The 25,977-nt window shown below is 37.8% G+C and overlaps 1 protein-coding gene across 4 annotated transcripts in view; it reads right to left on the reverse strand.

Moving 5' to 3' along the window:
- Window positions 1-479: 479 nt before the first annotated feature.
- The window catches only part of LOC128092844 (polypeptide N-acetylgalactosaminyltransferase 5), a 75,157-nt gene continuing 49,659 nt past the window's right edge, over window positions 480-25,977 (reverse strand). For all 4 annotated transcript variants that reach the window (XM_052707750.1, XM_052707753.1, XM_052707752.1 and 1 more), the window contains exon 2: window positions 480-1,395. In XM_052707750.1, the coding sequence (XP_052563710.1) occupies window positions 512-739 (228 nt within the window). In that variant the 5' untranslated portion in view covers window positions 740-1,395 and the 3' untranslated portion in view covers window positions 480-511. The remainder of the gene's footprint in view (window positions 1,396-25,977) is intronic.

Consider the following 25,977-nt stretch of genomic DNA (forward strand, 5'->3'; position numbering starts at 1 on the left):
TTCAAAATCGACAACATAGAGCTACCGGGTTTGCTTACAGGATTTCTATCCGTGTAGAATGAGAGGGTTTAAAAAATATATTTTCATGGTGCATGACAGTTTCTGGTTAATTTCTTTATTTTAGAAAAATCTCAACAATCAAGCAGTGCATGAGCCACAGCAAATGTCCAAGGGTAATTCATATGCGTAATTTGCTGAATATTCAAAAAAAAAAAAATACTTTCAAAATCACACGACAAAAAATTTTAATGTTAAAACATTGAAAAAATAGAAAAAAATCAAAGTTGTGATTATTTCCCATTTCAAGAATTGGAACTGATGAATGAGTTTATAAACATTCCACCCGAACCAAATCCTCACTTCCATCTCCTACCAGTGGTAAGCAAAGAGATTTGAGTGAAGAGAAATGTTGATGCTTCACTTTTAATGGGATAAGGAATACTTCACACGGTTTCTGAGAATGTGAAGAGTCCAAAAAGTGCTCATATGCCAGTGGTAACGAACGTTTGCATTAAAGTACAAAGTCTCCCCAAAATGTCAACATGTTTGGATGACTCACCTCAACGTCGTACTCGCCGGGCCGCTTGCACAGCCAGCTGGAGCCGCCGAGGCAGTCGGCGTAGTTCATGATCAGTATCACATCGATCAGCAGCCAGACCAGCGACGTCAGCAGCACGATCCGGCACGTGTTGGTACGAATCTTGCCCCGAAACATTCTCGAGTAGTTGATGTTGGTCATTACGACCACCGGGGGCCCGCCGTTGCTTCTAATGGAGTTATAACAGAAACACACACACGTACACACTTTCAGCAGCTGCTGGCTGCAGCTGGAATGCCAGCCCGAGATTCCACACGCGGTTGATTTTCCACTTCCGTGGCTTCTTTTCCACCCGCCACGAAGAAAGAGCCCGGGTTGAAACGCTACACCACCTCACTTGCTACTGTAGAGCTGCGGTGTGTCTGTCTGGCCCCCCGCGAGACCAAACCTGCGAGACCTGTTCACCGGAACGCTTCCGGCCACTACTGGCGATAAATAGGAATTGAATTTCATTAACACATCACAGCCCGCACTACTACTTTTCCTCTCTTGTTGCCACGGCTGCCACCACGTGCGAGGGCGACGACCACGTGTAGCTGGAATGGCAAGGATCGTCGAGGCAGCTGCTGGTTCCACTAGCGGCTCCACACGCCAACTAAATATTTTGCGGCCATAAATTATTCACTCGCTAAGGCTCGTCGTCGTGCCTCTGGTGTAGCGCTAGTAACTGGTCGAAAAAAAAACTAAAGTAGCACTAGCTTTCGCACAAAACGCTAATAAACATATCACACGTGAGGATTTACACGTTTACTGCAACATAAATTAACTAACAAAACGACAGTGTTTACACTCACTTCCTAAATGGTGGAAAATTAAAACAAGAAAAGAAAAAATCAACCTAAATTAATAACCCCTAAAACACTACCGCCTTCTTCGCTGTAATTAACCGGTGCACCAAAGTTGGAAAAATAATAAACGCATATCCGCGATTAATTTGTAAATAATTCGCGGTTATTTTTGCTGCTTGCGCGGGGGTGGAATCTGGAAATAAATAGAGAAAAGCGAAAGGGTTACAATTAGTAAAGCTAAACAACAGTGTACAACCGTACATATTTTTTTTTGTTTCGCGTTGTTTTCATTTTATCGACAGCGAACGTGGAATGTACCCAGTAGCGAGTGGAACGTAAACATTGCAGAAATCGTTGTGTTGTTTTGAATGATTGTTGATCGACCCAATTAGGGGGCGTTAAGTGTTTTTACGCTTCTAGGAAAAAACACGTTTTGCACATTTTTTTTTTTTTGTGGAATTGCATGAAAAAAATAACGCATCGTTCCGTTTCCCATAAAGCGTAGGAATGTTATACTTCGATACAGTGAAAATCTGCATTTGTACATCATCACATCAAGAGAGAAAAAAGCTCAAAAATGTATAGTTTCCAATAGAATCATGAACATAACATTTCAATTTAAATAATTTTCAAATGATAAATTTATGAAATATTTATGAATACTTTCAAATAAAAATGACATGGAAACATTCTACTGCCCAATTTATTGTTATTATTTTTATTTTTGACGTATTTTAGGTAATTTCGAGAAACTTATGCTCTACGAAAATTGATACTATGTTTTATGTCTTCTATAATTTTTAAAATTCTTATTTGCATTTATGTACCATGTTTCTGTTTGTTTCTGAAAGCACTAGGGCTTTTCTTCAACCTCTAATAATTTCCTTTTGCCAAATAGTTATTTTCAGTACAATAAATACTGAAAAAATTGTTTGACTTAAAATACGGAGGACATTAGTTAAAAACACGACCAATTTGAAGTACTTTACAGATTTTTGATTAAGTTCACCGTTTTCAAGAAATAGACACTTGAAGTTTAATTTGATTGTCCATTCCTAAAAAAAAATTCGCGAACAAAAAATTCCAATAAAAATGCAAAAGAGACATTGAAGAATTGAAGATTGGGACCTCTGGTTGCTGAAATACAAAGAATAAAAGAAAAAAAAACAATTTAAGTTTTTCATGTCTCATCCGAATAGTCTTGAATTTTCTAGTACCAATATCTTAAAAACTAATGGTTCTATTTTCAATGTTAAAAAATGAAAAATCTAAAAGTTTTCTGATTTTTTCTAAGCTAAAACTTTGGAATTGAGACTAACATAAAAAATGATAAAGTAATCAATAAAACGCCATTTTGAAATGATAGAAGTTGACTCATAATTTTTTTAAATACTTTTTTACTCGTTTTTTTTTGCTCAATCTTCAATGACTTTTAAAGCTCGTGCATAAATCACGTGGCCTTCAAATCTAAAATATTCAACCTCCCCCCTTTCTATGGTTTATTCTCCATACAAATTTTGAATATTTTCTTTGGACCCCTCTCATCCCTCTTCCCCCTAAAAAGGCCACGTGAGCAATTCTCTACGAAATCGGTCTTTTTTTTACATTTTAATTTTTGTATTTTTTAATCCGACTGAAACTTTTTTGGTGCCTTTGGTATGCCCAAAGAAGCCATTTTGGATCAATAGTTTGTCCATATAATTTTCCATACAAATTTGGCAGCTGGCCATACAAAAATGATGCATGAAAATTCAAAAATCTGTATCTTTTGAAGGAATTTTTTGATCGATTTGGTGTCTTCGGCAAAGTTGTAGGTATGGATACGAACAACACTGCAAGAAAAATGATACATGGTAAAAAAAAATTGGTGATTTTTTATTTTACTTTTTAACACTAAAACTTGATTTGCAAAAATACACTATTTTTATTTTTTGATATGTTTTAGAGGACATCAAATGCCAACTTTTCAGAAATTTCCAGGTTGTGCAAAAAATCGTTGAGCGAGTTATGAATTTTAGAATCAATACTATTTTTTTCGAAAAATCGAAAAATTGGTCGCAAAAATTTTTCGACTTCATTTTTCGATGTGAAATCAAATTTGCAATCAAAAAGTACTTCAGTGATATAGGGTAGAGGACCCAGAAATCGCCCACTTTATAGTGGCAATCTAGGAAATTTGATGAGAATTTGATGACAATTTATGGTTTTTGGTTCTATTTGTTGTAGAACGTTGATAAACTATTTGATTTTAAGTTTCCACAAGGTTTTTATCATTTACATGTTCATTTTTGATAAAAATTTGCGTTCTAATAAAGTGCTCTGAAGAGCCTATTTTCGCCCCCCTAAATCCAATTTTCGCCCACCCTTGGAACCAGTTTTCGCCCACGACAAAAATCAAGAAATCAAATGAAATTATGACACAAAGCTAAGCAAATATGGTCTCCTATTGATACACAACATGTTTCCGAAGCTCAATTTCATTGATGTGCACATATTTTGTCATACATATTATAAATTGAGGTTCAAAAAATCCTAGGAGTTTTTTTTTCAGATATCCTACTTATTTTGAGATTCTCTGTCTATTATAACTAAAACCAAAACATGTTCTCACTCTCACTAAAAAAATATGACTAATTTGTGATAAAACTCATGTGTCCCTGTTCAACCAAGATAAGGGCACACAGTTACAATTAGCTTCATGTCGTTGTTGATTTTGTTAGGGGAGCTTTAATCCTATGGGTCATTTGCTCCCGGAATAACTCAATATAAAACATTGAGTACCTCTTAATGAAAATATTAAAGCACATGAGCAATTCTCTACAAAACCGGCCGATTTCGACCATTTTTATTTTTTGTATTTTTTGATTTGGCTCAAACTTTGTGGGGGCCTTCCCTATGACCAAAGAAGCCATTTTGCATCATTAGTTTGTCCATATAAATTTCCATACAAATTTGGCAGCTGTTCATACAAAAATGGTACGTATATATTCGAAAATCTGTAACTTTTGAAGGAATTTTTTGATCAATTTGGTGTCTTCGGCAAAGTTGTAGGTATTAATAAGGACTATTTAGAAAAAAATAGGTACACGGAAAAAAAATTTCCCGATTTTTTATTAACTTTTTTTTTCACAAAAACTCAAATTCCCAAAATACGTATTTTTTGATTTTCGAGATTTTTTGATATGTTTTAGGGTACAAAATTCCGCAACTTTTGAGCTATAGAGAAACATGGTCAAAAAATCTGCCGCCGAGTTATGATTTTTTGAAAAACTGGTGATTTTTGGAAAAAAATCGAAATTTCATACATAAAATTTTTTTGACCTAATTTTTTTATGCAAAATTGAATTTGCAATCGAAAATTACTTTACAGATTTTTCGATAAAGGGCCCCGTTTTCAAGATATAGCCACCGAAAGTTTGATTTCAGTGAAATATTTGCAGTTTTTCAATTTTTAAAAATAGTGACCATGAGTGACCATTTCTAAAAATATTGTTTTTGAAAAGTTCAGAAAATTTGCTATAAAATTGTCTAAGAGACACTGAAGATTGGACCTCTGGTTGCTGAGATACAGCGGCTTAAAGAAAAAGAAACACGAAAAAAAATTAAATCAAGACTAACATTTTAAAAGGGCCAAACATTGAATATTATGTCCATTAAAAATGCTAGTATTGAGCGATTCTCTACGAAATCGGTCTTTTTTCTTCAATTTTAATTTTTGTATTTTTTAATCCGGCTGAAACTTTTTTGGTGCCTTCGGTATGCCCAAAGAAGCCATTTTGCGTCATTAGTTTGTCCATATAATTTTCCATACAAATTTGGCAGCTGTCCATACAAAAATGATGTTTGAAAATTCAAAAATCTATATCTTTTGAAGGAATTTTTTGATCGATTTGGTGTCTTCGGCACTACACTGGAAAAAAATGATACACGGTTAAAAAAAATTGGTGATTTTTTTATTTAACTTTTTATCACTAAAACTTGATTTGCAAAAAAACACTATTTTTAATTTTTTTTATTTTTTGATATGTTTTAGAGGACATAAAATGCCAACTTTTCAGAAATTTCCAGGTTGTGCAAAAAATCTTTGAGCGAGTTATAAATTTTTTAATCAATACTGATTTTTTCAAAAAATCGAAATATTGGTCGCAAAAAATTTTCAACTTCATTTTTCGATGTAGGGGAAGGTGGGGCAAGACGACCATACGGGGCAAGAGGAACAATCACTCGTACGGCCGTAATTTTTACAATTTTGATTATTTCCAGTATGAGGAATTGTTGCTAGCAATGCAATTAGCTGATTCTACTACCACATAACCGCCAAAATGACTTAAACGCCACGGGGCATAAGATTTAATGAAGTTTTTTTCAAAACCTTTGTTTTCTTATAATATTTGGAAAGTACAAAATAAGGCTTAGGGTTCGTTTTAAGACTCATTTTATCAAAATGCTATTTTTCCTAGATCAGTAGTGTTCCAACCAATGACTTGCACCTATTAGAGAGTATGATTTAACTTTTGGTTATTTTTGTTGAGAGCTTTTAAAAAATCTTGTTCAGGTGGGGCAAGTGTACCATATGGATTTTTAGTATGGAAAAAATTACGAATTGCTGCAACAACATATTTTATTGGGAAATAAATACATGAAAGTACTTAAAAACTGATAAAAAATTGTAAAAAAAATTGTCCGTACCAAATATAGTGATATTATGAAAATTTACTATTTATTATCTTAATAATATTTTTTTTCGTGAAAACGATAAAATTTTAAGTAAAACATTATTATTTAGTCTAAAAATGGAAGAAACCTTTCAAATACATTCTAATCTGATGTATCTAAGTGATAACAGTTCAATTGTTAGCAAATTAACATGTTTTTTCATGCATTGTTCCTCTTGCCCCAACGGGTTGTTCGTCTTGCCCCACTAGTTGAGTAGAACGTACGGAAAATCAAAATTTTTAAAATCAATTTTTTACATAAAAAACAGGATTTTTTTAAAACTTGCTCTGACAAAGTCTTAGTCAAGACCTAGAATAAGATGATTATAATAAAATCCGACAGATTTTTTAACTTTTTAATGGGTTATAACGAGCATTTCCTTAGCTTGTTACACTTGCCCCACTTTCCCCTAAAATCAAATTTGCAATCGAAAAGTACTTTAGTAAAATTTTGATAAAGTTCACCGTTTTCAAGATAAATCCATATTTAGGTGACTTTTTTGAAAATAGTCGCAGTTTTTCATTTTTTAAAATAAGTGCACATGTTTGCATACTTTTGGAAAAAAACATTTTTGAAAAGCTGAGAAAATTCTCTATATTTTGCTTCTTCGGACTTAGTTGATACGATCTTAAGTTGCTGAGATATTGCTATGCAAAGATTTAAAAACAGGAAAATTGATGTTTTATAAGTCTCACCCAAACAACCCACCATTTTCTAATGTCGATATCTCAGCAACTAATGGTCCGATTTTCAATGTTAATATATGAAACATTTGTGAAATTTTCCGATCTTTTCGAAAACAATATTTTCAAAATTTTTAAACCAAGACTAACATTTTAAAAGGGCGTAATATTGAATGTTTGGCCCTTTTGAAATGTGATTGCAAATTTGATTTTACATCGAAAAATGAAGTTGAAAAATTTTTGCGACCAATATTTCGATTTTTGAAAAAATCAGTATTGATTAAAAAATTCATAACTCGCTCAAAGATTTTTTGCACAACCTGGAAATTTCTGAAAAGTTGGCATTTAATGTCCTCTAAAACATATCAAAAAATAAAAAAAATTAAAAATAGTGTTTTTTTGCAAATCAAGTTTTAGTGATAAAAAGTTAAATAAAAAAATCACCAATTTTTTTTACCGTGTATCATTTTTTTCCAGTGTAGTGCCGAAGACACCAAATCGATCAAAAAATTCCTTCAAAAGATACAGATTTTTGAATTTTCAAACATCATTTTTGTATGGACAGCTGCCAAATTTGTATGGAAAATTATATGGACAAACTAATGACGCAAAATGGCTTCTTTGGGCATACCGAAGGCACCAAAAAAGTTTCAGCCGGATTAAAAAATACAAAAATTAAAATTGAAGAAAAAAGACCGATTTCGTAGAGAATCGCTCAATACTAGCATTTTTAATGGACATAATATTCAATGTTTGGCCCTTTTAATATGTTAGTCTTGATTTAATTTTTTTTCGTGTTTCTTTTTCTTTAAGCCGCTGTATCTCAGCAACCAGAGGTCCAATCTTCAATGTCTCTTAGACAATTTTATAGCAAATTTTCTGAACTTTTCAAAAACAATATTTTTAGAAATGGTCACTCATGGTCACTATTTTTAAAAATTGAAAAACTGCAAATATTTCACTGAAATCAAACTTTCGGTGGCTATATCTTGAAAACGGGGCCCTTTATCGAAAAATCTGTAAAGTAATTTTCGATTGCAAATTCAATTTTGCATAAAAAAATTAGGTCAAAAAAATTTTATGTATGAAATTTCGATTTTTTTCCAAAAATCACCAGTTTTTCAAAAAATCATAACTCGGCGGCAGATTTTTTGACCATGTTTCTCTATAGCTCAAAAGTTGCGGAATTTTGTACCCTAAAACATATCAAAAAATCTCGAAAATCAAAAAATACGTATTTTGGGAATTTGAGTTTTTGTGAAAAAAAAAGTTAAGCATAAGCATAAGCATAAGCATAGGTGCCCACCCGCAGTTGCTACTCCGTTATTGACCAGGACCTCCAGAAGTTACATCCACGAGCCGTGGAAGATGAGTGGGAGCTATCTTTCCTCGCTTCGCAACTTCTCAAAGGCCCCTATCATGCTGATCAATACCGGCGCCGGCCACGACCAGTGGTAGGGTCACGGGGAAGTGGATGGGAATGTTAGTCCGATACTTGAGTGATAGAGACCGCCCAATCGACTGCTTCTCCGACAAAGTATCACATGAGTTTTGAGGGGGTTAGTAGATGGGTATGAGGTCAGGATTCACGAGTGGCAGTGATGTGACCATGAGCATTTTGTTTATCGGTTGAAATTTTAAATCTTAGGCAGCCGGCTGCGGAAAGATAAATAATTGATTATTTAAAAAGTTTGTTTTAATCGAACGCGTGCCAACCGAGCGGTAGTGGTGCTATGGGCTGGACTTATCAGTATATTTTTACTGTTGGTACAATTAAGATAACGCGAGCAAATGTCAAAAATAGTAGATGAGTTAATACTAAAGCTGCCAGTTGGAATAAATTATTACGATCAACGAATATAAACGAAAAGAAAACAGGACACCACGTAACCGATTGTAATGAAATTAAAACAATAACTTAAACGAACTTAACCGGCGGCGTGCCTTCCTATCAACGATGATAAAAGAAGGACTTATAAAATTAAAATATAAAAAGACTCCAAAAAATACGGTGCATAGTAACCGCGAAGTCCCGCTACTCACAATCGAATCCGAAAGATAGCTATCTAGAATTTTAAATATAGTATTAATTCGACCGCGATCCTCCAGAAATTCTTCGTCGGCGTGCCTTCCAATCAACGGTGATGTAAGAAGGGCTTTATTAATTAAAATGATTTTATATCATAAGCCTTAAAACATATTCGTCGGCGTGCCTTCCGATCATCGATGATATAGAAAGGACTTAATCCAGCAATACGACTTGCTTGTCTCGAAAAAAAAAGAATTCGAATCGTTTCTATCGAAAACTATGTAAAGAGAACAAAAATAAACTCATTGGCCAACGAACGCGCGAACTAAAAATAAAGAAAAAAGAAGAAGAAGAAGACCAATCACCCCATGCACACAAACAGCGACACAAAAGAGATGAAAACAACACGAATCAGAAGAAATCCAATCACCCCATGTACACAAATAGCGACACAAAAGAGACGGAAAATAACACGAAAAAACAGGACTGCGCGTCCACACAGGCACCGCACTACTGATGCCATTATTTAATTATAATGACCAATCACCCCATGCACTCGAACAGCGACATAAAAGAGACGGAAAATAACACGAAAGAAAAAAAAAACAGGACTGCGCGTCCACACAGGCACCGCACTACTGATGCCATTATTTAATTATAATGACCAATCACCCCATGCACTCGAACAGCGACACAAAAGAGACGGAAAATAACACGAAAAAACAGGACTGAGCGTCCACACCGGCACCGCACTACTGATGCCATTATTTAATTATAATGACCAATCACCCCATGCACTCGAACAGCGACACAAAAGAGACGGAAAATAACACGAAAAAACAGGACTGAGCGTCCACACCGGCACCGCACTACTGATGCCATTATTTAATTATAATGACCAATCACCCCATGCACTCGAACAGCGACATAAAAGAGACGGAAAATAACACGAAAAAACAGGACTGAGCGTCCACACCGGCACCGCACTACTGATGCCATTATTTAATTATAATGACCAATCACCCCATGCACTCGAACAGCGACATAAAAGAGACGGAAAATAACACGAAAAAACAGGACTGAGCGTCCACACCGGCACCGCACTACTGATGCCATTATTTAATTATAATGACCAATCACCCCATGCACTCGAACAGCGACATAAAAGAGACGGAAAATAACACGAAAAAAAAACAGGACTGCGCGTCCACACAGGCACCGCACTACTGATGCCATTATTTAATTATAATGACCAATCACCCCATGCACTCGAACAGCGACACAAAAGAGACGGAAAATAACACGAAAAAACAGGACTGAGCGTCCACACAGGCACTGCACTACTGATGCCATTATTTAATTATAATGACCAATCACCCCATGCACTCGAACAGCGACACAAAAGAGACGGAAAATAACACGAAAAAACAAGACTGAGCGTCCACACAGGCACTGCACTACTGATGCCATTATTTAATTATAATGACCAATCACCCCATGCACTCGAACAGCGACACAAAAGAGACGGAAAATAACACGAAAAAACAGGACTGAGCGTCCACACCGGCACCGCACTTTTGATGCCATTATTTAATTATAATGACCAATCACCCCATGCACTCGAACAGCGACATAAAAGAGACGGAAAATAACACGAAAAAACAGGACTGCGCGTCCACACAGGCACCGCACTACTGATGCCATTATTTAATTATAATGACCAATCACCCCATGCACTCGAACAGCGACATAAAAGAGACGGAAAATAACACGAAAAAAAAACAGGACTGCGCGTCCACACAGGCACTGCACTACTGATGCCATTATTTAATTATAATGACCAATCACCCCATGCACTCGAACAGCGACACAAAAGAGACGGAAAATAACACGAAAAAACAAGACTGAGCGTCCACACAGGCACTGCACTACTGATGCCATTATTTAATTATAATGACCAATCACCCCATGCACTCGAACAGCGACACAAAAGAGACGGAAAATAACACGAAAAAACAGGACTGAGCGTCCACACCGGCACCGCACTTTTGATGCCATTATTTAATTATAATGACCAATCACCCCATGCACTCGAACAGCGACATAAAAGAGACGGAAAATAACACGAAAAAACAAGACTGAGCGTCCACACAGGCACTGCACTACTGATGCCATTATTTAATTATAATGACCAATCACCCCATGCACTCGAACAGCGACACAAAAGAGACGGAAAATAACACGAAAAAACAGGACTGAGCGTCCACACCGGCACCGCACTACTGATGCCATTATTTAATTATAATGACCAATCACCCCATGCACTCGAACAGCGACACAAAAGAGACGGAAAATAACACGAAAAAACAGGACTGAGCGTCCACACCGGCACCGCACTACTGATGCCATTATTTAATTATAATGACCAATCACCCCATGCACTCGAACAGCGACATAAAAGAGACGGAAAATAACACGAAAAAAAAACAGGACTGCGCGTCCACACAGGCACCGCACTACTGATGCCATTATTTAATTATAATGACCAATCACCCCATGCACTCGAACAGCGACACAAAAGAGACGGAAAATAACACGAAAAAACAGGACTGAGCGTCCACACAGGCACTGCACTACTGATGCCATTATTTAATTATAATGACCAATCACCCCATGCACTCGAACAGCGACACAAAAGAGACGGAAAATAACACGAAAAAACAAGACTGAGCGTCCACACAGGCACTGCACTACTGATGCCATTATTTAATTATAATGACCAATCACCCCATGCACTCGAACAGCGACACAAAAGAGACGGAAAATAACACGAAAAAACAGGACTGAGCGTCCACACCGGCACCGCACTTTTGATGCCATTATTTAATTATAATGACCAATCACCCCATGCACTCGAACAGCGACATAAAAGAGACGGAAAATAACACGAAAAAACAGGACTGCGCGTCCACACAGGCACCGCACTACTGATGCCATTATTTAATTATTATTACCAATCACCCCATGCACTCGAACAGCGACACAAAAGAGACGGAAAATAACACGAAAAAACAGGACTGAGCGTCCACACCGGCACCGCACTACTGCTGCCATTATTTAATTATAATGACCAATCACCCCATGCACTCGAACAGCGACACAAAAGAGACGGAAAATAACACGAAAAAACAGGACTGAGCGTCCACACAGGCACTGCACTACTGATGCCATTATTTAATTATAATGACCAATCACCCCATGCACTCGAACAGCGACACAAAAGAGACGGAAAATAACACGAAAAAACAGGACTGAGCGTCCACACCGGCACCGCACTTTTGATGCCATTATTTAATTATAATGACCAATCACCCCATGCACTCGAACAGCGACATAAAAGAGACGGAAAATAACACGAAAAAACAGGACTGCGCGTCCACACAGGCACCGCACTACTGATGCCATTATTTAATTATTATTACCAATCACCCCATGCACTCGAACAGCGACACAAAAGAGACGGAAAATAACACGAAAAAACAGGACTGAGCGTCCACACCGGCACCGCACTTTTGATGCCATTATTTAATTATAATGACCAATCACCCCATGCACTCGAACAGCGACATAAAAGAGACGGAAAATAACACGAAAAAACAGGACTGCGCGTCCACACAGGCACCGCACTACTGATGCCATTATTTAATTATTATTACCAATCACCCCATGCACTCGAACAGCGACACAAAAGAGACGGAAAATAACACGAAAAAACAGGACTGAGCGTCCACACCGGCACCGCACTACTGCTGCCATTATTTAATTATAATGACCAATCACCCCATGCACTCGAACAGCGACACAAAAGAGACGGAAAATAACACGAAAAAACAGGACTGAGCGTCCACACAGGCACTGCACTACTGATGCCATTATTTAATTATAATGACCAATCACCCCATGCACTCGAACAGCGACACAAAAGAGACGGAAAATAACACGAAAAAACAGGACTGAGCGTCCACACCGGCACCGCACTTTTGATGCCATTATTTAATTATAATGACCAATCACCCCATGCACTCGAACAGCGACATAAAAGAGACGGAAAATAACACGAAAAAACAGGACTGCGCGTCCACACAGGCACCGCACTACTGATGCCATTATTTAATTATTATTACCAATCACCCCATGCACTCGAACAGCGACACAAAAGAGACGGAAAATAACACGAAAAAACAGGACTGAGCGTCCACACCGGCACCGCACTTTTGATGCCATTATTTAATTATAATGACCAATCACCCCATGCACTCGAACAGCGACATAAAAGAGACGGAAAATAACACGAAAAAACAGGACTGCGCGTCCACACAGGCACCGCACTACTGATGCCATTATTTAATTATTATTACCAATCACCCCATGCACTCGAACAGCGACACAAAAGAGACGGAAAATAACACGAAAAAACAGGACTGAGCGTCCACACCGGCACCGCACTACTGCTGCCATTATTTAATTATAATGACCAATCACCCCATGCACTCGAACAGCGACACAAAAGAGACGGAAAATAACACGAAAAAACAGGACTGAGCGTCCACACAGGCACTGCACTACTGATGCCATTATTTAATTATAATGACCAATCACCCCATGCACTCGAACAGCGACACAAAAGAGACGGAAAATAACACGAAAAAACAGGACTGAGCGTCCACACCGGCACCGCACTTTTGATGCCATTATTTAATTATAATGATCAATCACCCCATGCACTCGAACAGCGACATAAAAGAGACGGAAAATAACACGAAAAAACAGGACTGCGCGTCCACACAGGCACCGCACTACTGATGCCATTATTTAATTATTATTACCAATCACCCCATGCACTCGAACAGCGACACAAAAGAGACGGAAAATAACACGAAAAAACAGGACTGAGCGTCCACACCGGCACCGCACTACTGCTGCCATTATTTAATTATAATGACCAATCACCCCATGCACTCGAACAGCGACACAAAAGAGACGGAAAATAACACGAAAAAACAGGACTGAGCGTCCACACCGGCACCGCACTACTGCTGCCATTATTTAATTATAATGACCAATCACCCCATGCACTCGAACAGCGACACAAAAGAGACGGAAAATAACACGAAAAAACAGGACTGAGCGTCCACACAGGCACTGCACTACTGATGCCATTATTTAATTATAATGACCAATCACCCCATGCACTCGAACAGCGACACAAAAGAGACGGAAAATAACACGAAAAAACAGGACTGAGCGTCCACACAGGCACTGCACTACTGATGCCATTATTTAATTATAATGACCAATCACCCCATGCACTCGAACAGCGACACAAAAGAGACGGAAAATAACACGAAAAAACAGGACTGAGCGTCCACACCGGCACCGCACTACTGATGCCATTATTTAATTATTATTACCAATCACCCCATGCACTCGAACAGCGACACAAAAGAGACGGAAAATAACACGAAAAAACAGGACTGAGCGTCCACACCGGCACCGCACTACTGCTGCCATTATTTAATTATAATGACCAATCACCCCATGCACTCGAACAGCGACACAAAAGAGACGGAAAATAACACGAAAAAACAGGACTGAGCGTCCACACAGGCACTGCACTACTGATGCCATTATTTAATTATAATGACCAATCACCCCATGCACTCGAACAGCGACACAAAAGAGACGGAAAATAACACGAAAAAACAGGACTGAGCGTCCACACCGGCACCGCACTTTTGATGCCATTATTTAATTATAATGACCAATCACCCCATGCACTCGAACAGCGACATAAAAGAGACGGAAAATAACACGAAAAAACAGGACTGCGCGTCCACACAGGCACCGCACTACTGATGCCATTATTTAATTATTATTACCAATCACCCCATGCACTCGAACAGCGACACAAAAGAGACGGAAAATAACACGAAAAAACAGGACTGAGCGTCCACACCGGCACCGCACTTTTGATGCCATTATTTAATTATAATGACCAATCACCCCATGCACTCGAACAGCGACATAAAAGAGACGGAAAATAACACGAAAAAACAGGACTGCGCGTCCACACAGGCACCGCACTACTGATGCCATTATTTAATTATTATTACCAATCACCCCATGCACTCGAACAGCGACACAAAAGAGACGGAAAATAACACGAAAAAACAGGACTGAGCGTCCACACCGGCACCGCACTTTTGATGCCATTATTTAATTATAATGACCAATCACCCCATGCACTCGAACAGCGACATAAAAGAGACGGAAAATAACACGAAAAAACAGGACTGCGCGTCCACACAGGCACCGCACTACTGATGCCATTATTTAATTATTATTACCAATCACCCCATGCACTCGAACAGCGACACAAAAGAGACGGAAAATAACACGAAAAAACAGGACTGAGCGTCCACACCGGCACCGCACTACTGATGCCATTATTTAATTATAATGACCAATCACCCCATGCACTCGAACAGTGACACAAAAGAGACGGAAAATAACACGAAAAAACAGGACTGAGCGTCCACACCGGCACCGCACTACTGCTGCCATTATTTAATTATAATGACCAATCACCCCATGCACTCGAACAGCGACACAAAAGAGACGGAAAATAACACGAAAAAACAGGACTGAGCGTCCACACCGGCACCGCACTTTTGATGCCATTATTTAATTATAATGACCAATCACCCCATGCACTCGAACAGCGACACAAAAGAGACGGAAAATAACACGAAAAAACAGGACTGAGCGTCCACACAGGCACTGCACTACTGATCAGTTTTTGTGAAAAAAAAAAAAAAAGTTAATAAAAAAATCGGGAAATTTTTTTTCCGTGTACCTATTTTTTTCTAAATAGTCCTTATTAATACCTACAACTTTGCCGAAGACACCAAATTAATCAAAAAATTCCTTCAAAAATTACAGATTTTCGAATATATACGTACCATTTTTGTATGAACAGCTGCCAAATTTGTATGGAAATTTATATGGACAAACTAATGATGCAAAATGGCTTCTTTGGTCATAGGGAAGGCCCCCACAAAGTTTAAGCCAAATCAAAAAATACAAATAAAATCCATTTCCGGTTTTGGTAGAGAATTGCTCACATGTGTAACTACTTCTCCATCCTCTGCTTAATTTGTTCTCCTATGAACCAGTAAACTTTTACAACATTTGAACCAATACCCCTTATGAATGAAAGTAATTAAAATGATTATTTAACCTTTAAAAATAATCTAGAATGTTCCAAATATATTTTCAAGCACATTTCGCTGCGATTAGAAAAGTTTTTATGGTAAACGAAAACTGGTTCTAGATAAAATCTTAAAACACAATACTAGATTTCGCCCTGGTCGAAAATTGGATCGAATGTTTTTTCATGACCCCAGAAATCGCCCACTTTATTTTATTGAAATAACCTTTGGTAAACGTTTAAAACAGGTAAATCACTAGATTTTCATGAAATTCAGACATACAGTGAACTAATGAATTATTCATTCACATTATTTTCGGACAAAATGAGTTGTTTTCCCTCATTAACATCATTACCCGCTGCAGTCTAAATTGACAAAAATATGGCGGCTGCAGTAAGGCTTTTTTTGAAAAGCTTATAAAAACTTAATAAACAATAGAAATTCATTAGGAAAGTTTCAATTAGTACTAGAAATGAATGAATATGTAAACCTGCATAATAAATTCAACCAAAAAACGGTATGAGTTTGCTAAATACAGATTAAATCCAGTAGGTGGGCGAAAACTGGAGCAGGGCGAAAACTGGGTCCTCTACCCTATTGATAAAGTGCACCGTTTTCAAGTTAAATCCATTTTTAGGTGACTTTTTTGAAAATAGTCGCAGTTTTTCATTTTTTTAAATTAGTGCACATGTTTGTCCACTTTTAAAAAAAATATTTTTGAAAAGCTGAGAAAATTTTCTATATTTTGTTTTCTTGAATTTTGTTGATACAACCCTAAGTTGCTGAGATATTGCCATGCAAAGGTTAAAAAACAGGAAAATTGATGTTTTCTAAGTCTCACAAAAACAACACACCATTTTCTAATGTCGATATCTCAGCAACTCGTCGCCATCGTGCTAACTTGTCGTACGTGCATTTTGGGCCAAATTGAGTTAAGAACGCCATTTTGTGCAGCTCACAATGCCTCACCTTTTGACCTTCACAGATCCCCAAAATTCGATTTCAATCCTGAGATATTCAACAAAAACTGAAAAAACTCGGTGCATTTTTGTCACTTTACATATGAAAGTAGTTTAAATCTTGTCGTGCTATCTTGTCACTCCATGAAAATTGATGTAAGTGCGACAAAAGGCCAAAGGGATTTCAGGCCAGGAAAGTCAGGATGCGTTTGTCGCACGTACAAGCTAGATTACCGTAAACATTTGTAATTATAACTCGGGACTCCAGCAACCAACTTCAACCAAACTTTGGGACAATGGACAGAATGGTGAGCCAAACAAAACGTGTTTGTTATTGTTTACATTGCGTGCTCTCGTTTTTGAATATTCAAGGTCAAACATTAAAACGCGTTTTTCTCGGAACGTCAAAATGGCGGGTGCGACAAGATAGCACGACGACGTCGAACTAATGGTTCGATTTACAATGTTGAAATATGAAATATTCGTGAAATTTTCCGATCTTTTCAAAAAAAATATTTTCAAAATTTTTAAACCAAGACTAACATTTCAAAAGGGCGAAACATTCAATATTACACCCATTTGAAAAAAAAGTTCCCGTAGATTTGAAGATGCAAACATGTCTGTAACACAAATCTTGGCGCAAAAAAGTCTGGTTGATGTGCACCGCTAAAAAATTAATAATGGAAATTTTGTTGTACTTTGGATTTTAAATGAGCCACAATTTTAAATCTATTGTGATTCAAAAAAAATCTCTCTTTTGCAATTTTTTTTAATGACATGATTAGAAAAGCTTAAAAAATGTCTTTGAAAATGTCAGTTAAACGAGAAACGACAACAAAAATGGCATTCAGTCAATGTAAAATTTAATATCAGTATAGAACTTGATGTTTTACATAAAAAATATTACACAAATTATCTTTAAGTCACGCCAACTGGTGAAAATCGGGAGACCAGTCTGAATTATAAATTTGGAAAGATTTGTTCGGTTCATGTTTTAATCAAAATCATTCAAAACATTATGCAACATATCTGGCTTGAACATCTGAATTACATTTCCTGATTTGCCCCAGATGCTGGTGATTAAGGAAAAATTATTAATTTTTTTCATTTTAAAATCATAAATATATCGTCTGTATTGTGCTATCTTGTGACAACGACCAATTAATTCTTTTCGAGAAAATCGATTCTAAAAGTTTGATGGTAAATATTTTCAAAACTATGAATGATGGAGTCAAACTTTTTGAAGCAATCGGTTATCGCTAAACAAACACTCAAAGTTTCAACTGTTTTGGTCACACCAATTGAAAGATTGGGGCAGCGAATGACCGAGAGGTTAAAGCTGCCGGAAATAAATAAATTAACAACAACAACAACAATTGAAAGATGTAATAATATTAAAATAATGTAAACAATAATCAGAAAAGAACGTGTCACAAGTGTGCACACAATTCCCATACAAACTAAAGTTATCTTAAATCAATGGTTTAACCGGCCTAATCAGTATATTTTCAAAAACCTAAATTTGTAAAAAAAATATGGAAAATGACGAGTCACAAGTGTACAGCATCATTTTGATGAGAAATTAGTTTATCTCACAAGTATGAAATTTCCGGGAAACGGAATCTGTAAACTAAAATTTTAACAATTTTCCCTAATAAGCCAAATTAATAGTGTTGACAATCATTCCTTTGTGGACCATCATTCAGTGAGGTACTCCTGGATTTTAGCTCCTGAAAAGTGCTTAAAAAGTGCAAAAATGCCTCAGGGCAAGAAAAAGAGGCGGTCCTCACCCGCAGGATCGGCAGATTTGAAGAAGCTAAAGAATGCCGAAGCGCTACCTGCAACGCCAGGCAGTTTGAGCAAGGACGCTCAAAAATTGTCTGGAAACCAGTTCGCTACCCTCCCTGTGGACGTGAGCGAGAAGGAAGAATTTGAACGACGGGAAAAGTTGCCACCCATTTTTGTGAAAACATCGTCATCGGATTCGGTGCGAAAGTGGCTGACCGGATTTATCAAATCTGGTGCTTTACGAGCTTCCATTCGCTTGTGTGCTGATGGACTCAAAATTCTGCTACCTACCAGAAAGGATTACAACTACGTTCGGGATTTCCTGAACAACACAAAGATTGAATACTACAGCCATGACGATCCAGGTAAACGCACCATGAAACAGGTCCTCCGAGGCCTGTACGACATGGATGTGAGTGTGCTGAAAGAAGAGCTCAAAACTCTTAAGTTGAACGTGACCGAAGTCTTCAAGATGACGAGACACAACAAGGACATCAAGTATCGTGATCAACTGTACCTGGTTCATCTCGAGAGAGGATCGACAACGCCGTCTGAGCTGAAAGCAGTTCGGGCAATTTTCAACATCATCGTGACTTGGGAACGTTATCGCCCAGTGCACCGTGACGTGACGCAATGTTCGAATTGCTTGCAGTTTGGACATGGTGGAAGGAACTGTTTCATCAAGAGTCGTTGTGCAACCTGCGGAGGTGAGCACAAAACACAAGCTTGCGAAACAATCAACGAGAACATCGAAGCGAAATGCTTCAATTGCGGCGGCGACCATTCTACCAAGAATCGGAGCTGCCCAAAACGTGCTGAGTTTGTAAAAATTCGGGAGCAAGCGACGACGAGGCACCAACCAAATCGTCGCAAAACACCACCAGCATACACGGACGTGGAATTTCCTGCTTTGGCGTCACCAGGAGCAGGATCTACTCGAGTGGTTCCAAATCTGCAGCCATTGCCGTTAAATCAGCGGCAAAGAGTTGCAGAGCATACAACACCTCCAGGCTTCAGTCAGCAACCGAGGAAAAACCAACCAACATCAACAGGTGAAGGCAGTAGTGAGCTGTTTTCACCACAAGAACTTCTAAACATTTTCATCGAGATGACAACAACTCTGCGTGGGTGCAAAACTCGCCAGGAACAAGTAAGAACTCTTGGAGCATTCATCTTAAAATACAGTTCTTAGTTTACTCGTTCTAGTGATTTTGAATATTTCAATGGATTTATTTTTTTTAGTTTTAAGTTAGGATTATTTGTTAAAGTGATTTTTCTTTTTTTTACCCAAATGTATTCAATTCAATACAATAATGTAAAACCATTTGAAGCAAATAAATAAATGTGATCAGTTAATAATAAAACGAAAAATACAACAAAGATGAAGAGCATTAGGCCATACCACTTATCATGTAAAAGAAATGTAATTATTATAAGAATGTTCAATAAAGACATATTTAATTTCAAATTTTATACAATCAATGGTGTTGACAATTTTAATTATATTAAATCGTTATAGATTACAAAGTATTCAACTATTCATCTTTTTTCACAACCAAATCTAAATTTCCAGAACAAAATATGTATTTTTTTCAAATTCGGGTAAACCGGGACTAAATATAAAAATCCCAGGATTTGGGAATTACCGGAACTAGTCGCCCAATTTTTCAGATAAATAATGTTATTTTTTATCTTTTTTTCAAATTTTAAGTAGAAAATTGTATTTGAAAGACACTTGAGACATTGTAAATTAAGATAATGTGATAATGATTTGACATGCTTCCTTGACCCGTTTCAAAAAAATCTTGTTCAAAATAATTGTTGATCGAAAAGAACCAAGAATCTTTGAACAAAATTTTCATTGTAACATGATATATTCTACGTAAGGACAACTGTTCTCAAGTTTAAAACATTTTGCGACATTTTTTGTCTGACTGTTATTTTTAATTGTTTCAGTCCAAATAATTACGACTTTTAATAGTCCAAGGCAAGCGCACTTCCCAGCCACCACTATTTGATGTCACTATCTCCGTCAGTAACCTTAACGCTCATGGAGCTCTTTCCGGCTAGTCTGTTACTTTATGGATCTCAATCATATTCTTCCACCCTCAAGCGTTCGCTTTGCCTGATGCAGCGCGAGAAGTGCATGGCGAGCGCTGCAGGTCGGAAGACAATCATGATAATCGCCTGCAACGAACGCACACGATAACGATGATCGATCGCCCCGTAAAAGCTCGTCGGTTACACCACTAAGTGTATTCATAATGGTAGCTAATGGTTTGTTTCTCAAGCTGTCAGGCGCGGACAAGTGGGTGCTAATCTTTGACATCCGAGCTACACGTGCTGCTTTCTAGTAACGCTGGTTTGGTTAAGATTTCAAGCGGATTACGACTCCGCAATTCTAATCCCAAGTTATTGCATCAATTTCCTTCATGAATAATGTAACACGATTGCATCCCAACGCTGCTGACGAAATGATTGAACTGCAGCACGTGCTGCGCCAGAGTAATCCAAGCGATTTTGCACCGATCCGAATAATCTTCCTCCCCCCGGTTTGATTCATAATGTAAATCCTGCTCCGCCAGCAAATCACCAAGTTCTGCTTCTCTTCTCGCTCAGAGGCAGACAAATTCGCTTCGACCATTGTTTCCGCTGCATATTCATTGGAGTTCATTGCATAACTCAGGAGTAGAGTCTACGACCGGTATCGCCACACTCTCCAGAACAATGTATTGTGGAGCCACAATTGAGAAAGACTATCACTTGATTGTTCAGCTATGGTCCTACCAGTCGAAAGAAGGTAGTCCAGCTATGGTGAATGCACACCGAAAAAAAAAACGAGCAGCATATCGCATTGAAAAGCAAAAACCAGCGCATACCGCAGAGTTGGTATGTGATTTGTAAACTGTTGAAAGGGAAGATTTCCACCTTCTTTTTTTGCGAGCTCCCTTTCGATTTTCCCTATGAGGTTGCATTTTGTGGCGGTGGTGGTGCTTCGCAGTGATGGAGTGTAAAAGTGAAAACGTTCACCACCGTATCCAGCGCCACCAGCATAGAGCGGGGAAGAGAGCTCGTCGTCGTTGCAAAAGAAAAACTAATTTAATGCTTTGGCAGTTTTCCCTCCCCGCTGTACCATTTTCTGGTTGGTGAATGAAGCCGGAGAGACGATGTAGACAATCGCATCAGCCGCTGCTGCTATTCTTCTGGTTGCACTTTGCAACATTTTCCAATTTCGAAAAAGAGCTTTCCTCTTCCTCGATGGCGGACGCCACCCACTGGTTTTGGGGGGATGGTTTCATCGTGTGTTCTCGTTGGATGAAATGGCAGTAAGCGGTATTCCATGGTTGTATGGAAAAGTCAGATAAAATGTTGTGTCTGTTCTCGCCAGATTGATGAGCTCCGAATGTTCATACACGGACGTCACAAAGCAGTTCATCTTTTGTTCGTAATCCGCGAAGCAAATCACACTTTGAACAATGTCTCAATCGCGACACAATCGATCAATAGCTTTGATCCCCAAGAATTCCCATCCCACCCCTCGTAAGAATGCAGAGTTCCACAAAACCAACCTTCTACATTACACAAGACCTCTTCATTTTCCATTATCTCGGGGGAAACTCTCCCGCCGCAGCGATGATGCAAATTCGCTTTCCAGAAGATGGACCCCGGCAAGGTATTTCATCTCTGGAGCTGCACGTGGCGTTCGCTGCAGGAGAGTCAACACAGAGCAGCAGCCGCGTTACCACAAGCTAGTGTAATGGAAAACTGTTCAAATATTTGCGACCTGCACCTGGTGCTGCTGGGTTGTGCAAGATTCAAGGAGAAGCTCTAACGAGAATTTCGTGAAATACTGACATCATGGTGGGTGCTCCATGGTGGTTTCGATGCCCAAGATTGTTGATCTAACATTTAGCGCTCGATTGCTGCGGGGAGGTACCTGAACTATTTCAGCTATGTGGTGTTGAGCTTGTCTAAGAATTGCATTAGAGAATACCGAAAATTAGCTAAGAATCCCAAATTGGTATTAAGGCCAAGATATGGTTTTGAAAATCATATATCCATAATATCTGGAGAGCGATTAGTGGAAAACAACTCAAGAATTTGGCCCCATTTTCATTTCATTCAAAGATTTATAATGTATAGACTTGTTCAATTTCTTTCATGATATAAGTAACATGGTTAAATCTTTTCGAATATTCCTTTTTAATTTATTTTCCAAAAACTTTGAATGATGCTGAAAATTGTCCAATATCTTTGCATACTAAAAGTCTTAATATCACACTTTGCATTAAAACTATTTTTTGAATAAGAAACTATTTTAAATTGAATATATATCCAAAACCTCTATAAATTAATATTAAACTGTGCGATGCTTACATGAAAAAAAAAAAAAATCTTCAGCTTTGAAAAAGACACAGAAAAACCCTAATTGGTTGATTTGTGTATGGGTATATGGAGTTTTCTCTCTCTCTTTGAACTTTGCTCTCTCCATGCTCGCGTCTCGGCTCGCGCGCTTTTATGTCGACTGTCCAAAAGATGAAAGCTTTACAGCACTACCACATTCATACCGTCCAGCGTGTACAAATGGGAGTGTTTTCAGTGTATTTTTTGGAGGCCTTGTATGGGAGCCCGTGCATGGAGAAATCTGAACAGGTTGGCGGTTGCTTGGGAGAACTTTCAGTGCGCGTTAGATTTTCAATGAGCGCTTTATGGTACGAATGCTCTTTAATTCTTACCTCATATTAAAAATCAAAATGATCACCTGTACTATGAACAGGGTTGAACAGGAAGACGCGACGCCTCTGACACTCTACAACCCAACCCCGCTTCTTGGCGGGCTTTGATCTAAAAAATCTCCAATAATCGATCTTTCATTAGAAAGAAGAACGTTTAATTTCTGAGAAAACTATAGGGTTGAAAGTTTTAATTGATTAATGTATGTTTGAAAAGTGTATTTTCTTCAGGTGGCAACTTTGGCAGTGTGTTTTGTTTACCTTTTTGTATAATTTAGGTAAAATGGGTTTGCAGTAAATTTTAAAATGTCCCAGAATAAGCCTCTTATAATTTTTCATAATTTAAATGATGATGATATCATTATATAGCAGAAAATGTGATAAACAAGCCATAGATTTAAAAAGTGGCTGTAAAAAAATGTTTGAAAAAAACTTAAAACGCAAAAGGTATTGTTAGGAGGTGGTCTACCTAAGCTTAATTCAATGAGAAACAAACATGAACTAAACAAGATAAATTCAAATTACAGTACTCCAAATGAAACAAGAAAAACGTAAAGCAAGAGAATCCTCCTTAACACGGAATAATAAAAATTTGGGCGTTAATGTGAAGCCGTTGATCATTTTTAAAGAAATTTGATCATCACTATAAAATATTCTGTATTAAATTCAATTTAACGAATTTCAGCACCAAAAGGAGTCAGCAGTCAGCATGTGCCGGTTGTTGCCATCTTGAAGCCACTGAAGGAATTTTTGATCGAAATCAATTGTGTTTCAAAATTTATATAATTTTGTGGCACAGTCATTGACGTCCTAGTTGGCAATCATTCACGGAAAAGAGTTCTATCCAAAATTTAACAATTCAAATTAGCTGGCTTCAAATTGGTGAAACAGTGATTTTTTTGGTTGAATCAGCTAAAATTACAGCTAAATTTACCAACCTGTGATTGGTGAAATAGCTAACCCTGATTGCTGATTTGCTTTCCAAAACTGACAGCCCAAATCAAAATGACAGGAGAGATTTTACCAAAAATAATGATGTTTCAGCACAATTTTGCGTAATTTTACCAAAAAATTAGCTGGAGCATGGATTTTTTGACTTGTCATCAGTTCGAGACCAAAACAAAGCATCGTCTTGTATCGTGTTCGATCCTGTTTGAGCCGCTCAGTTCGCGAAGTTTTTTGATGGTTATGTGTGCTGTTTGAGTGCAAGTGCAAGTGCAAAAGGTGATAGAATGTGTTGTGTGAGTGAATAAATCAAAAGCCTGGAAGGTTTTCTGCGGATCGGCACCTGAAGGTAAGTTTCAGTAGATAAGGTGAGAAGTTTTTTGTGTCTAATCTAATCTAATCTAATCTAACACAAACGCAGCCAGTCCGATGAAAGCATGCTGGAAAGTCTTGCGATTAGATTACGCCCCAAGCACTTTTCTTGTCAGTATTAATAATTGCAGTACATCCGAGAACACCCGAAAATGTATTGCAAAAATTAAAGCGGCCAGCCCTACTGCGTTGTGTTTATCGCAGAGAGGATTCTGAGAACGGATCACATTTCACAGAATCTACAGGGGAGGAAGGATGCGTGGACATACCGTACCAAACGCTCCAATTTATGATTGCATTAGTTGTGTAGAATGTGTCAAGTGTGATGATATATAATAATACAATAAATAAAATATATAATATAATATAAAAATATGTAATTGGAAAGTCCTCACCGAGTTCCATGATGATGATCCTTCAATGATACTGAGCACTATGTTGCACCACCGAGAAATTAGCTCAACAGTGCTAAGCTTCGTTATTCTCACGCTTTTCTATTGATTGAAAAACATTCAACCTATCGAATTTCACAAAAAAAAACAAGAATAGCGACCCCCTGTACCGAAACAAGATCGCGTCGCTTCAACTTGCATCCAAGTTATGACAAAAACTTCTGTGCAACTCATGCCCATTGAAAAAATTGTATTCGGAACGAGGGAAACTGAAACGCCGCCGCATCGAATGTCAAAAGAATGAAAATCAAAATGAAAACATTCACCAAAAAACCTCTTATTCTTAGGATTAATCGTAATACTGGGCAAAAACTTCACTTGATTCATAAAGTGTGAATCACAAACTCAAAGCTAAACACTAAAATAATACTGCAATGTATCGAAAACATTGAAAAAATCGAATCGAAATAAAGAGCACTAAACGAACAAACCGACCCGTTTCGTATGCACGGAAAAACCTCGATAAGGTGAGAAGTTTTTTTGTGTTGAGAGAAAGTGGTTAGAAGTTGAGCCTCTCGTTATTGTTTAAATGATGCGTAGGTAAAAACATGTACTTAACATAAAGTGGGAGCATCCCTAAACCACGTGAACACTTTGGCAGGGGAAAGGGGAGGCTGGCGATTGTCCACAGTATACTTTTTTG

This window comes from Culex pipiens, chromosome 2 (genome assembly GCF_016801865.2).
Source record: "Culex pipiens pallens isolate TS chromosome 2, TS_CPP_V2, whole genome shotgun sequence".
Classification (NCBI taxonomy): Eukaryota; Metazoa; Arthropoda; class Insecta; order Diptera; family Culicidae; genus Culex; species Culex pipiens.